Source organism: Zea mays, chromosome 3 (assembly GCF_902167145.1).
Source record: "Zea mays cultivar B73 chromosome 3, Zm-B73-REFERENCE-NAM-5.0, whole genome shotgun sequence".
NCBI classification, from domain to species: Eukaryota; Viridiplantae; Streptophyta; class Magnoliopsida; order Poales; family Poaceae; genus Zea; species Zea mays.
Window position 1 is genome coordinate 186,612,546 of NC_050098.1, and position 13,770 is coordinate 186,626,315.

General features: G+C 46.9%; 2 protein-coding genes across 2 annotated transcripts; one reads left to right on the top strand and one right to left on the bottom strand.

The window, feature by feature from the left end:
* The first annotated feature begins 375 nt into the window (after positions 1–375).
* LOC100273491 (histone H2B.4) lies at positions 376–1,216 on the top strand. Its single transcript, NM_001147926.2, has one exon. It carries the CDS (start codon positions 480–482, stop codon positions 891–893), a length of 414 nt encoding a protein of 137 aa, NP_001141398.1. The 5' UTR covers positions 376–479; the 3' UTR covers positions 894–1,216.
* On the bottom strand, positions 1,113–3,200 carry LOC100285432 (tetratricopeptide-like helical). Its single transcript, NM_001158325.2, has one exon. The coding sequence runs from the start codon at positions 2,980–2,982 to the stop codon at positions 1,600–1,602; it is 1,383 nt and encodes a 460-aa protein (NP_001151797.2). The 5' UTR covers positions 2,983–3,200; the 3' UTR covers positions 1,113–1,599.
* Positions 3,201–13,770: the final 10,570 nt, after the last annotated feature.

Below are 13,770 nucleotides of genomic sequence, written 5' to 3' on the forward strand. Positions count from 1 at the left end.
AATCATTCCGACCCACCAATCCGGTATAAACGAACAAGACCTTAGCCCTTAGGAAGTTTCAATCCCTATGTTTTGGGAGATATGTTTTGCAAGTTCATTTCACGTACAGGCGAGCATGGCCGCCTTAACGCCCACAAAGTACCCTGCAGTTCAAGCCCACATGATTTCGTACGGCATGGCGGTTTCCCGCTCGCATTTTCGGCTCCCATCGAACTACCGCGGCCGCTTGCCGCCCTTGCGCGCTGAAATCCGAACCGTCCCGCGCATCCAGCGCCTCAGATATCGCCATCTCAGCGATCCGCGCCGCCACCGCTTCCACCAATCACATCCCGCCTCACCTTTCTATATAATCCCAGCGCATTCTCCATCCAGAGCATAGCACACAGCCAAAGCCACCAGCGCTCGTCACCTCCAATCAACAAATTCCCAATCCGCCGCTTCCCATCCCGCGTTCGCCGCTCCATTTGATCGAATTCCCGATGGCGCCCAAGGCCGAGAAGAAGCCCGCGGAGAAGAAGCCGACGGAGGAGAAGGCCGAGAAGAAGCCCAGGGCGGAGAAGCGCGTGCCGGGCAAGGAGGGCGGCGAGAAGAAGGGGAAGAAGAAGGCCAAGAAGAGCGTCGAGACGTACAAGATCTACATCTTCAAGGTGCTCAAGCAGGTGCACCCGGACATTGGTATCTCGTCCAAGGCCATGTCCATCATGAACTCCTTCATCAACGACATCTTCGAGAAGCTGGCTGCCGAGGCCGCCAAGCTCGCCCGCTACAACAAGAAGCCCACCATAACCTCCCGGGAGATCCAGACTTCGGTGCGCCTCGTCCTTCCTGGCGAGCTCGCCAAGCACGCCGTCTCCGAGGGCACCAAGGCCGTTACCAAGTTTACTTCCTCTTAGATCGCCGCCGCACGGAGCGACGGCTCTGTTTCGTTTCCTCGTACTTTTAGGCCAGTGCTAATAGGTTGCTCGAGGAACAATGTAGTGTGGAAATTTCTAATATATTCCAAATTGTGCTGATATAATTTGCTTCAAACCTTGAGGAGGCGCTGTTTTAATTTGGGGTTGCTACAGCCGTACAATTTTTGGCGCCAATATCTTGCTTCGTATTCACTGGGGTTCAATCACCTGAATCATGTAATTTGTTCAGGGGGATAAATAACATTTATCAAAGGATTGTGAGATAGTACAGATAACAAATCAGCTGGCAGTGCTATGCAAAATCTGGTCTGTGGCAATGTTTGCCTTGTGGCCAGTTTTTCATAATTCATGTAATGTGCGTTCATGGACTTCTAATTGAATCTACCAACAAAAATGGCAAGAGAGCGGGAGCTTGGACGATTTCTGGCAACATGTATCTGACCGGAGGCCCACCTTCGTTTGTTCTCGTCTTTAGGGCATGAACTTGCACCTTTCCTTTGCCGTTGGGATCGAGGGAGTGACTTTTATTGTTGCTACAGCAGTGCATGATGGCTGGAATCTGATTATTCATTCTTCCAGCAACATCACCGAAGTTCAGTACGGTCTAGTGTTTTCCACATGTAAGATTAAAAAGATGATGACAAGTAAACCACATTTGACACACTTGGGTACTCATTGGTTATCATCACACAATTGAGTGTTCACCTTCATCTTCCATGGAATAAAAACATGATTCGAGCATCGAATAAATTTCATCACTCTGGTGATGCCTACAGTCTCCATTGAAGAAGACATGGACCTTCTCCTGGACCTCAATCCAACTGCAGCCGGTGATCCTCTTCAGCCCCTTCTCCTTAATCTCCCACCTGACCATAGACACACTCTGCCAACTTCCTGACGCAGAGTATACATTTGACAGAAGAATGTAGGAAGATGTGTCCTTTGGATCCAATGCACGAATGCGCTTTGCAACGCTCTCAGCCAGCTTGCTGTTCCAGTGAATCTGACAGCCCCCTAACAAAGCCTTCCAGAACCCAATGCCTGGCTCAAAGGGGAGCTCCTCAAGAAACCTTCTGGCCTCGTCGAACCGCTTGGCACGAGATAGTAGATCAACCACACAAGCGTAATGCTCAGGTTTCAGTATGCCCGGTTGCTCCCTCTCTGCGGTCTTGAACAATGCATAACCTTCATCAACTAGACCAGTATGGTTACAACCAAACAGCAAGCCGAGAAGAGTGACGTTATCTGGCTTGAGGCCCGTTGCTCTCATCATTCTGTAAGCGTCCAAAGCCTCTTCCCCCTTCCCATTCTGCGCATACCCGCAGATCAGTGCGTTCCAGGAGACCACGTTTTTCCGATTGATTTTTTTGAAAGCCAAAACACTGTCCTCCAAGCTACCGCACCTGGCATAGAAGCTCACAAGAGAATTACCTATATAAACGTCAAGCTTGCCCAAGAACTTGATGGCTGATGCATGAATGCTTCTGCCTACGCCAAGTGTCCCTGCACTGGCAACAGAGGTGAGCACGCAGGGGAAGGTGCTTTCGTTCGGTGAGACGCCTCCTCGGCACATTTCCAGGAACAGATTGACAGCCTCCTCACCGAGACCGGCTTGACTGTACCCGCCGATCATCGCGTTCCACGAGACCACGTTCCTCTCTGGCATGCGCCGGAACAATCGGTCTGCCTCATCAAACATCCCATTCTTCAGCAAACCGGCGATGAGGGCGGTGTAGGAGACCACATTCGGCTCGCGGGTGTCATCGAGCGCGCGCTGGGCCTCCGTCATGGCGCCCATCTTGGCGTAGTGGTCGAGGAGAGCGCTGCCGACGAAGACGTTGGAGCAGAGGCCGAGCTTGGCAGCGCAGGCGTGGAGCTGCACGCCGACGCGCGGGGCTCGGACTCGGAGCGCGGTGGCCGAGCGCAGGACGGTACCGAAAGTGAACTCGTTGGGCGCGACGCCGTCGGCGAGAACTCGGGAGAACAGTGCGAGGGCGTCGCGGTGTCGGCCGCCGCGGGTTAGCGCGCCGATGGCGGCCGTGGCCGAGATGACGTCCCGATGCGGCATTCCGTCGAGCAAGTTGCGCGCGAGTGACAGGGCCCTGCGCCTTGGGCTACCAGCCTACCAGGCTACCACATGACGAGTTGGGCAACAGGCGACGGGAAGGCGCCGTGCTGGAGCGGCAGCTACGCTGCCTACGCAGCGGCAATGGGGTGGCGTGGCGTGGCGTTGGGGACTTGGGGTCGAGCAGCATGGCTGCGCGGCGCTGGCGCCGCCGCCGCCTGTGGTCGATTAGACGAGTGCCAGAGCAGAGTTATTTTTCTATTTTACATGGTGCCGGATGAGAATTAAGGCCTATTGTCAATGGGCCACTGGGCTTCCATCCTAGGCTTCGAAGTTGAAATGCGACGTGACGGTCCATGCAACATTTGGGTTAGGTCTAATGGACCGATCTAAAGCATAAAAAAACACGGTTCAACAAGATAAGGGCTGAAATATTTTAATGCTAGTCTGGCCAAATATATCAGATCGTGCTTGAGCCGAGGTTGTAGACTATAGTCGGACATGATCACAACTTATTTATGTCAAGAATGGTTCATATAGAGTCAGAAAAAACCCATATATTTTCATTAAAATAGTACTTCATTCCACACTTTCATGTACTGTAAAAGAACATAAAACCGAAGATGATACTATTTAGTTATTTTTTGCAGCTTCAAATTAAAATATGTGATATAATTTTACTTTTATTATGAACGTTAGACAATAAAGTGAAATTATGAACTTGGTTTGGAGCTGGTTATACTCTTTTTTCCTCTAACAAAATAATTTTTAATAAGGTAGTCAATACATATCTCTAGTAAATTAATAGAAATATTAACCTTTTCTTTTGGCCAAATTTATTTGTCTTATCTTTTTATTATTTTTGTTAAATCTGTTTTAAATTTTGGGTTCTAAGATGAATTTCGAGCCGTCCGAAAATAAGGTCAGCACATTTAAACAATTACGTATAGGGTCGTGGGCCGTCCCACACAACATGTAAAAATTATGATTCGGACCTTTTTCGATAGGATGGGACCGGACCGAACCGTTGCAACGCTAGATCTTGAGTTCAAACTTTAGTATAGATAAAAACACACGCTCTAAAGTACATAAGTTCATATGAGATTCAGCCAGCACTATATTTTCCATAAGCTTTATACTCAATATGAGATCCCGTTCCACAGTTACGTTCCATAGATATCATGATCCTCCTCTCAAACCAATCGTTGCAAAGAGGTCTGGACTCGACTGCCGTTCGACTCATGGAGTCATCATGCGTCGAAACGGACTGATAACCAGTGTTTGGATGTTGCGTTTCAGCCTTTAGGCCGCTGTCAGCTAGACTAGGCGTGGTTTGTGTAGACCACTTGGCCCAAATAGGACAGGCAGAATGAGAAATAGGCGTTGGGTGATCCCAACTCAACACGGCACTGGAGTAGAGTACAGTAGTTACTGGCTTCGCTTGCTGTGTCGTCCCCAAGTCCAGACCCATAATCTACAACGGTGTGTGCACGCATGTTCGCCACAACGGCTGTACCAGATATCCGGAATTCCGGATCACATCGAAGAAAACATATCCCATTCCTACCCCTCCCATCCTCTCTCTTTACGGCGGCGTGCGCCGGAACGTCGCAGTACGTGGAGGAAAGAAGTGCAGTAGCAGGAAGCAAACGGAGAAATGGCAAGAGCATGTTAGAAATATAGACATTTTCTATATCATTTTAATTTCATAAATTAATATTATTATGATGACATATAAAATATATTTAATCATAGAAATCACTATCTCAAATATATCCATAACAATATGGATCACGAGAACATAGAACATGTGAATCATATAAATATAATAAGTATATAAACATGGTTCATGAATTATTACGGAACAACTAAAAATAAGTAGATAGCAATATAAACAGCATGACTGTAAAACTGAAACAAACAGATATAACATATTATAAAATGACAGAACAGAAGAGATAAATACATGACTACATATAAAACAGCAGAGGTGAATATATGAAACATATGTAATTTGCAGAACGCAAAACAGTAAGGAAATAAACTGATCATACCCTCCCATACGCTCTGATGATCCAGATCCTTGTCCAGCTTCCCTTGTCATGTCACCAGGAAGAAGACGCTTTGGGCAGTCGCGTAGACGCTCCCCAAAAACCTAATTGCCGATCCCTCGTGCAAGGTCTCGAACGGCAAGGGCTCCGGAGGCACCTGCCCTCTCGCTTCTCTGTGCGCGCAGAGTCACGAGATGGGAACACTCTCACTTGCGGCTGGGTTGTGATTCTGTTCGTGTGTTCTCGCGTGTACCGAGTGACAGGGGTGCTCCTCTATTTAACCTCTCGCAGAGGGAAGCTGAAGAAGAAAGGTCTCGCCGAGTCACGACAAGAGTCGGTCAGCTCTCGCCGAGTCATGCCATGAGTCGGCCAGCTCTCGCCGAGTCATGCCATGAGTCGGCCAGCTGAAGGAGAAGGGTCACCCGGCTGACAAAGAGACATACAACTGAAAGGTTAACGTGGTTAGTGAGTGCTAAAAATTAACACCACCACACCACGCCCGCTCGCCTGCCTGCCTGCCTTGCCTCGCCTCGCCACGCCACGCTCGGCCCAGCCGGCGGCGGCGGCGGCGCGCGCGCGCGTGTGTGGCACGCCCTTGTCCATTTCTTGACTTCTCAAGTTAAGTGGAATAATTCCCATCATATAAGTCAAGCCAAAAGACCCTTAGACTTCCAATATGGTACTATTGGTATTCTCCACCATTACACACCATAGAGTTTATTCAATAAATGTGCCAGGCCCATAAAAGATCCAACAATCCCCACCAAACTCTAGGGTTTGTAATGATGAAGTATCAGAATCACAATCCTTTGATATACCAGTGTTTCGATGGAGACTATTAAGTTGAACATCCATCTAGAATAAGAGTTTCACTCATTCACAACCGAACAATGGACTAAGCCTTGAATTGACAGTTTTGTGCGAAGTGAGATTCACTCAAATCCTTAGCTGATACTAGGCTGCAAAAGGGTATTCCCGCTGTTTAGAAGCATATAAGTCACACTTCAGTGCCTTTCATGAGTATTTAGGGATTACCCAAGTCCCATAGACTGTGACCAGCAGTCTGACTCATATAGGTGTATTCCTCATAAGATGTTCTGTAGGACAACATCTCACCTTTATAAGACTCTTGGAATACATTAAGGTAAAAACCATCCTGCCTTACAGATAGGAAAGATGTGCATCAGAAATGAGTTAAGGAAGGGATCTTTCCTCACAATCTACTCCTAGCTTGTTTCTCCACTCTACTTCACGAGATCTCCGATCACATAGAGCAGGTTACCACTAGAGTAGATTTCACATGGGTCTCATACCCATTTCCCTCGATGCACTTTCTATCACATTGCGTGACAGACCCTTAGTGAATTGATCTGCCAGATTATTCAATGTGTGGACATAATCCACAGTTATAACTCCAGAGTTTTTCAACTTTCTGACAGATTTCAATCTCCTCTTAAGATGCCTTGTTGAAAGGGAAATGTGCCCTTGGGCCATTTCTAAGTATTTTGGTGGTTTAGTGTCCAACACAAGTGCCTAAGTGTAAAAAGGTGGACAAAGTACAAATCAAGGATAAATGTATGTTTCTCAGACTTAGTACATTGTTTTGGAGACTAATGTATTGTGTCTAAGTGCTGGAAACAGGAAAAGACCAACTGGAAATGCCTTGGCTCGAACAGCCAGGACTTTGCTGAGTCTGGGAGCACCGGACTGTCCGGTGGTGCACCGGACAGTGTCCGGTGCGCCAGACTGGCTCGAGCGAAGTGGCTGCTCTCGGGAATTCACCGGCGACGTACGGCTATAATTCACCGGACTGTCCGGTGTGCACCGGACGGTCCGGTGAGCCAACGGTCGGCAGGGCCAACGGTCGGCCGCGCGATCTGCGCGGGACACGTGGCCAAGCCAACGGCTAGAAGGAGGCACCGGACTGTCCGGTGTGCACCGGACATGTCCGGTGCGCCTCAGCCTGCCAACGGTCAACTGCGCCATTTATGGAAAGGAATCGGGCACCAGACAGTGTCCGGTGTGCACCGGACTGTCCGGTGCGCCAGACGACAGAAGGCAAGAATGGCCTTCCAGATTTGCTCTCAACGACTCCTAGCTGCCTTGGGGCTATAAAAGGGTCCCCTAGGCGCATGGAGGAGAAGACCAAGCAACCTTAGAGCATTCGTGATCCTTTCACACACTCAGTCTTTGCGCATTCGTTTGTCATTCTCAGTGATTCGAGCTCCGTTCTAGTGAGAACTTTGAGATAGTCTTTTGAGCTCGATTCTTGGCCGTGTGTGTGCACATTTTGCTATGGTTTTGTGTGTGTTGCTTCCCTCCCTTACTCCGTGTTTCTTTGTGAACTTCAAGTGTAAGGGCGAGAGACTCCAAGTTGTGGAGATTCCTCGCAAAAGGGATTGAGAAAAAGCAAGCAAAACACCGTGGTATTCAAGTGGGTCTTTGGACCGCTTGAGAGGGGTTGATTGCAACCCTCGTCCGTTGGGACGCCACAACGTGGAGTAGGCAAGCTTTGGTCTTGGCCGAACCACGGGATAACCACCGTGCCATCTCTGTGATTGATTTATTGTGGTTATTGTGTTTTGACTCCTCTCTAGCCACTTGGCAATTATTGTGCTAACGATTAACCAAGTTTTGTGGCTTAAGTTTTCAAGTTTCACAGGATCACCTATTCACCCCCCCTCTAGGTGCTCTCAATTGGTATCGGAGCCGTTCTCTTCAAGAAAGGGACTAACCGCCCGAAGAGATGGATCCTAAGGGCAAGGGGATGGTGATCAACGATAAGGAGAAGGAGTCCTTCGTCAACGAGCCCAAAGATGACAAGCCTACTGACTCGGGCTCGGGCCACAAGCGAAAAGATGGAAAGAAGAAGAAGACAAGACGCATCAAGGAGATCGTCTACTACGACGACAGCGACGAGTCCTCTTCTTCCCAAAAGGACAACGACGACTACGACAGACGAAAGACGGTTAACTCAAACTTTTCTTTCGATTATTCGTGCATTCCGCATAGCTCAAATGCTCATTTGCTCCCCATTCCACTTGGCAAGCCCCCTCACTTTGATGGAGAGGACTACGGATTTTGGAGCCACAAAATGCGTACTCACCTATTTTCTCTCCATCCAAGCATTTGGGAGATTGTGGAAAGTGGAATGAAATTTGATAGCTCGGATAGCCCTTTGTTTATTAATGAACAGATTCATAAAAATGCACAAGCTACTACTGTGTTGCTAGCCTCTTTGTGCAGAGACGAGTATCACAAGGTGAGCGGCTTGGACAATGCCAAGCAGATCTGGGACACCCTCAAGATCTCTCATGAGGGGAACGACGTCACCTTGCTCACCAAGATGGAGTTGGTAGAGGGAGAGCTTGGAAGATTCGCAATGATAAGGGGCGAGGAGCCAACCCAAACATACAACCGGCTCAAGACCCTTATCAACAAGATAAGGAGCTACGGAAGCACGCGATGGACGGACCACGACGTCGTCCGCCTAATGCTAAGGTCCTTTACCGTTCTTGATCCTCATTTGGTGAATAATATTCGTGAGAATCCTAGGTACACCAAAATGTCGCCCGAAGAAGTCCTTGGAAAATTTGTAAGCGGGAGAATGATGATCAAGGAGGCGAGGTACGTGGACGACGCGTTGAATGGTCCAATCCATGAGCCTCAACCCATTGCTCTCAAGGCAACAAGGAGCAAGGAGGCGCCATCTAGCAAGGTGGCGCAAATTGAGGCAGCCGGACTTAATGATGAAGAGATGGCCCTCATCATCAAAAGATTCAAGACGGCGCTAAAGGATCGCAAGGGACAGCCAAGCAAGACCAAGACCAAGGGAAAGCGCTCATGCTTCAAATGCGGTAAGCTTGGTCATTTTATTGCTAACTGTCCCGACAATGATAGTGATCAGGAACAAGGGAACAAGAGGGAGAAGAAGAAGAACTATAAGAAGGCAAAAGGCGAGGCACATCTAGGCAAGGAGTGGGATTCGGATTGCTCCTCTTCCGACTCCGACAATGAGGGACTCGCCGCCACCGCCTTCAACAAATCGGCCCTCTTCCCCAACGAGCGTCACACATGCCTTATGGCAAGGGAGAAGAATGTATGTACTCGAAACTCTACTTATGCTTCTTCAAGTGAGGACGAATCTAGTGATGAGGATGAAATAGATTATTCATGTTTGTTTAAGGGCCTAGATAGAACCAAGGTAGACAAAATTAATGAATTGATTGATGCCTTGAATGATAAGAATATGCTTTTAGAAAAGCAAGAGGATTTGTTGTATGAAGAACATGATAAATTTGTAGAAGCACAAAAATCTCATGCTCTAGAAGTTAAAAGAAATGAAATGCTTTCTTGTGAATTATCTTCTTGCCATGAGACAATTTCTAACTTAAGGAGCATTAATGATGATTTGAATGCTAAGTTAGAAATAGCTAGTAAGTCAACATCTTGTGTAGAAATTGTTGCAACTTGTAATAGGTGTAAAGATTTTGACATTGACGCTTGTAGGGAACACCTAGTTTCAATTTCCAAACTTAATGATGAATTGGCTAGTCTTAATGCTCAACTTAAGACTAGCAAGAGTGATTTTGATAAACTAAAATTTGCAAGGGATGCCTACACGATTGGTAGACACCCCTCAATTAAGGATGGGCTTGGCTTCAAGAGGGAAGCCAAGAACTTGACAAGCCATAAGGCTCCCATCTTCGCCAAGGAGAAAGGGAAGGCCCCTATGGCTAGTAGTGTGCAAAAGAACCATGCCTTTATGTATCATGATAGGAGACAATCTAGAAATGCTTATAGGAGTTGTAATGCATATGATGCCTTTGACTCTCATGCCATGTTTGCTTCTAGTTCTTCTTATGTGCATGATAGAAATGTTGATAGGAGAAATGTTGTTCATAATATGCCTAGGAGAAATGTTGTTCCTAGGAAAGTTAATGAACCTTCTACAATATATCATGCTTTAAATGCTTCCTTTGCTATTTGTAGAAAGGATAGGAAGATAGTTGCTAGAAAATTAGGGGCAAGATGCAAGGGAGACAAAACTTGCATTTGGGTCCCTAAGGATATTTGTGCTAACCTTGTAGGACCCAACATGAGTTGGGTACCTAAGACCCAAGCCTAAATTTGCCTTGCAGGTTTATGCATCCGGGGGTTCAAGCTGGATTATTGACAGCGGATGCACAAACCATATGACGGGGGAGAAGAAGATGTTCACCTCCTACGTCAAGAATAAGGATTCCCAAGATTCAATAATATTCGGTGATGGGAATCAAGGCAAGGTAAAAGGGTTAGGTAAAATTGCTATATCTAATGAGCACTCTATCTCTAATGTGTTTTTAGTTGAGTCTCTTGGATATAATTTGTTATCTGTTAGTCAATTATGCAATATGGGATATAATTGTCTATTTACAAATGTAGATGTGTCTGTCTTTAGAAGAAGTGATGGTTCACTAGCTTTTAAGGGTGTATTAGACGGCAAACTTTATTTAGTTGATTTTGCAAAAGAGGAGGCCGGTCTAGATGCATGCTTAATTGCTAAGACTAGCATGGGCTGGCTGTGGCATCGCCGCTTAGCACATGTGGGGATGAAGAACCTTCACAAGCTTCTAAAGGGAGAACACGTGATAGGTTTGACTAACGTGCAATTCGAAAAAGATAGACCTTGTGCAGCTTGTCAAGCAGGTAAACAAGTGGGAGGAGCGCATCACAGCAAGAATGTGATGACCACTTTAAGACCCCTGGAGCTACTACATATGGACCTCTTCGGACCCGTCGCCTATCTAAGTATAGGAGGAAGTAAGTATGGTCTAGTTATTGTTGATGACTTTTCCCGCTTCACTTGGGTATACTTTTTGCAGGATAAATCTGAAACCCAAGGGACCCTCAAGCGCTTCCTCAGGAGAGCTCAAAATGAGTTTGAGCTCAAAGTGAAGAAGATAAGGAGCGACAACGGGTCCGAGTTCAAGAACCTTCAAGTAGAGGAGTTCCTTGAGGAGGAAGGGATCAAGCACGAGTTTTCCGCTCCCTACACACCACAGCAAAATGGTGTGGTAGAGAGGAAGAACAGGACGCTAATCGATATGGCGAGGACGATGCTTGGAGAATTCAAGACCCCCGAGTGCTTTTGGTCGGAAGCCGTGAACACGGCGTGCCACGCCATCAACAGGGTCTACCTTCACCGCCTCCTCAAGAAGACTTCGTATGAGCTTCTAACCGGTAACAAACCCAATGTATCTTACTTTCGTGTATTTGGGAGCAAATGCTACATTCTAGTGAAGAAGGGTAGAAATTCTAAGTTTGCTCCCAAAGCTGTAGAAGGGTTTTTGTTAGGTTATGACTCAAATACAAAGGCGTATAGGGTCTTCAACAAATCATCGGGTTTGGTTGAAGTCTCTAGCGACGTTGTATTTGATGAGACTAATGGCTCTCCAAGAGAGCAAGTTGTTGATCTTGATGATGTAGATGAAGAAGATGTTCCAACGGCCTCTATACGAACCATGGCGATTGGTGATGTACGACCACAGGAACAAGATCAACCTTCATCCTCAACAATGGTGCATCCCCCAACTCAAGAAGATGAACAAGTTCATCAAAAGGAGGCGTATGATCAAGGGGGAGCACAAGATGATCAAGTAATGGAGGAAGAAGCACAACCAGCACCTCCAACTCAAGTCCGAGCGATGATTCAAAGGGATCATCCCGTCGATCAGATTTTGGGTGACATAAGCATGGGAGTAACTACTCGGTCTCGATTAGTTAATTTTGTGAGCATTACTCCTTTGTCTCTTCTATTGAGCCTTTCAGGGTAGAGGAGGCCTTGCTAGATCCAGACTGGGTGTTGGCCATGCAAGAGGAGCTCAACAACTTCAAGAGGAATGAAGTTTGGACACTGGTGCCTCGTCCTAAGCAAAATGTTGTGGGAACCAAGTGGGTGTTCCGCAACAAACAAGACGAGCACGGAGTGGTGACGAGGAACAAGGCTCGACTTGTGGCAAAAGGTTATGCCCAAGTCGCAGGTTTGGACTTTGAGGAGACTTTTGCTCCTGTGGCTAGGCTAGAGTCCATTCGTATTTTGCTAGCATATGCCGCTCACCATTCTTTCAGGTTGTTCCAAATGGATGTGAAGAGCGCTTTCCTCAACGGGCCGATCAAGGAGGAAGTGTACGTGGAGCAATCCCCTGGCTTCGAGGATGAACGGTACCCCGACCACGTGTGTAAGCTCTCTAAGGCGCTCTATGGACTTAAGCAAGCCCCAAGAGCATGGTATGAATGCCTTAAAGACTTTTTAATTGCTAATGCTTTCAAGGTTGGGAAAGCCGATCCAACTCTTTTCACTAAGACTTGTGATGGTGATCTTTTTGTGTGCCAAATTTATGTCGATGACATAATATTTGGTTCTACTAATAAAAAGTCTTGTGAAGAGTTTAGCAGGGTGATGACGCAGAAATTCGAGATGTCGATGATGGGCGAGTTGAACTACTTCCTTGGGTTCCAAGTGAAGCAACTCAAGGATGGCACCTTCATCTCTCAAACGAAGTAGACGCAAGACTTGCTGAAGCGGTTTGGGATGAAGGATGCCAAGCCCGCAAAGACTCCGATGGGGACCGACGGACACACCGACCTCAACAAAGGAGGTAAGTCCGTTGATCAAAAGGCATACCGGTCTATGATTGGGTTTTTACTTTATTTATGTGCAAGTAGACCGGATATTATGCTTAGTGTATGCATGTGTGCTAGATTTCAATCCGATCCTAAGGAATGTCACTTAGTGGCAGTGAAGCGAATCCTTAGATATTTAGTTGCTACGCCTTGCTTCGGGATCTGGTATCCAAAGGGGTCTACCTTTGACTTGATTGGATATTCAGATTCCGACTATGCTGGATGTAAGGTCGATAGGAAGAGTACATCGGGGACGTGCCAATTCTTAGGAAGGTCCCTGGTGTCATGGAATTCTAAGAAACAAACCTCCGTTGCCCTATCCACCGTTGAGGCCGAGTATGTTGCCGCAGGACAGTGTTGCGCGCAACTACTTTGGATGAGGCAAACCCTTCGGGACTTTGGCTACAATCTGAGCAAAGTCCCACTCCTATGTGACAATGAGAGTGCTATCCGCATGGCGGAAAATCCTGTTGAACACAGCCGCACAAAGCACATTGACATCCGGCATCACTTTTTGAGAGACCACCAGCAAAAGGGAGATATCGAAGTGTTTCATGTTAGCACCGAGAACCAGCTAGCCGATATCTTTACCAAGCCTCTAGATGAGAAGACCTTTTGCAGGTTGCGTAGTGAGCTAAATGTCTTAGATTCGCGGAACTTGGATTGATTTATAGCATACTTGTGTTTATGCCTTTGATCATGTTCCTTATGCATATTGTCGCTTAATAATGGTGCTCAAGTTGTACAAACACTCCCTGGACCTCACAAGTCCGTTGCAAAGTGATGCACATGTTTAGGGGGAGATGTGTTACAACTTGACCCTTTGAGACTAACCATGTGCTTGAGTTTGATGATTTAGTCTCGAAGGAGGTTTGAAAGGGAAAAGGTGGACTTGGACCATGAAAGACTTCCACTGCACTCCGATGAGAGGGTAACTTATTCCAAGTTCATCTCATGTACTCTTATTGCCTTTGTATTATTATTGAAGATTTTGGTGAGGCAATGGGGTTCTAGGGCCAAGACTGATCCCGTTTTGGTGCTTGATGCCAAAGGGGGAGAAAATAAAGGCCAAAGC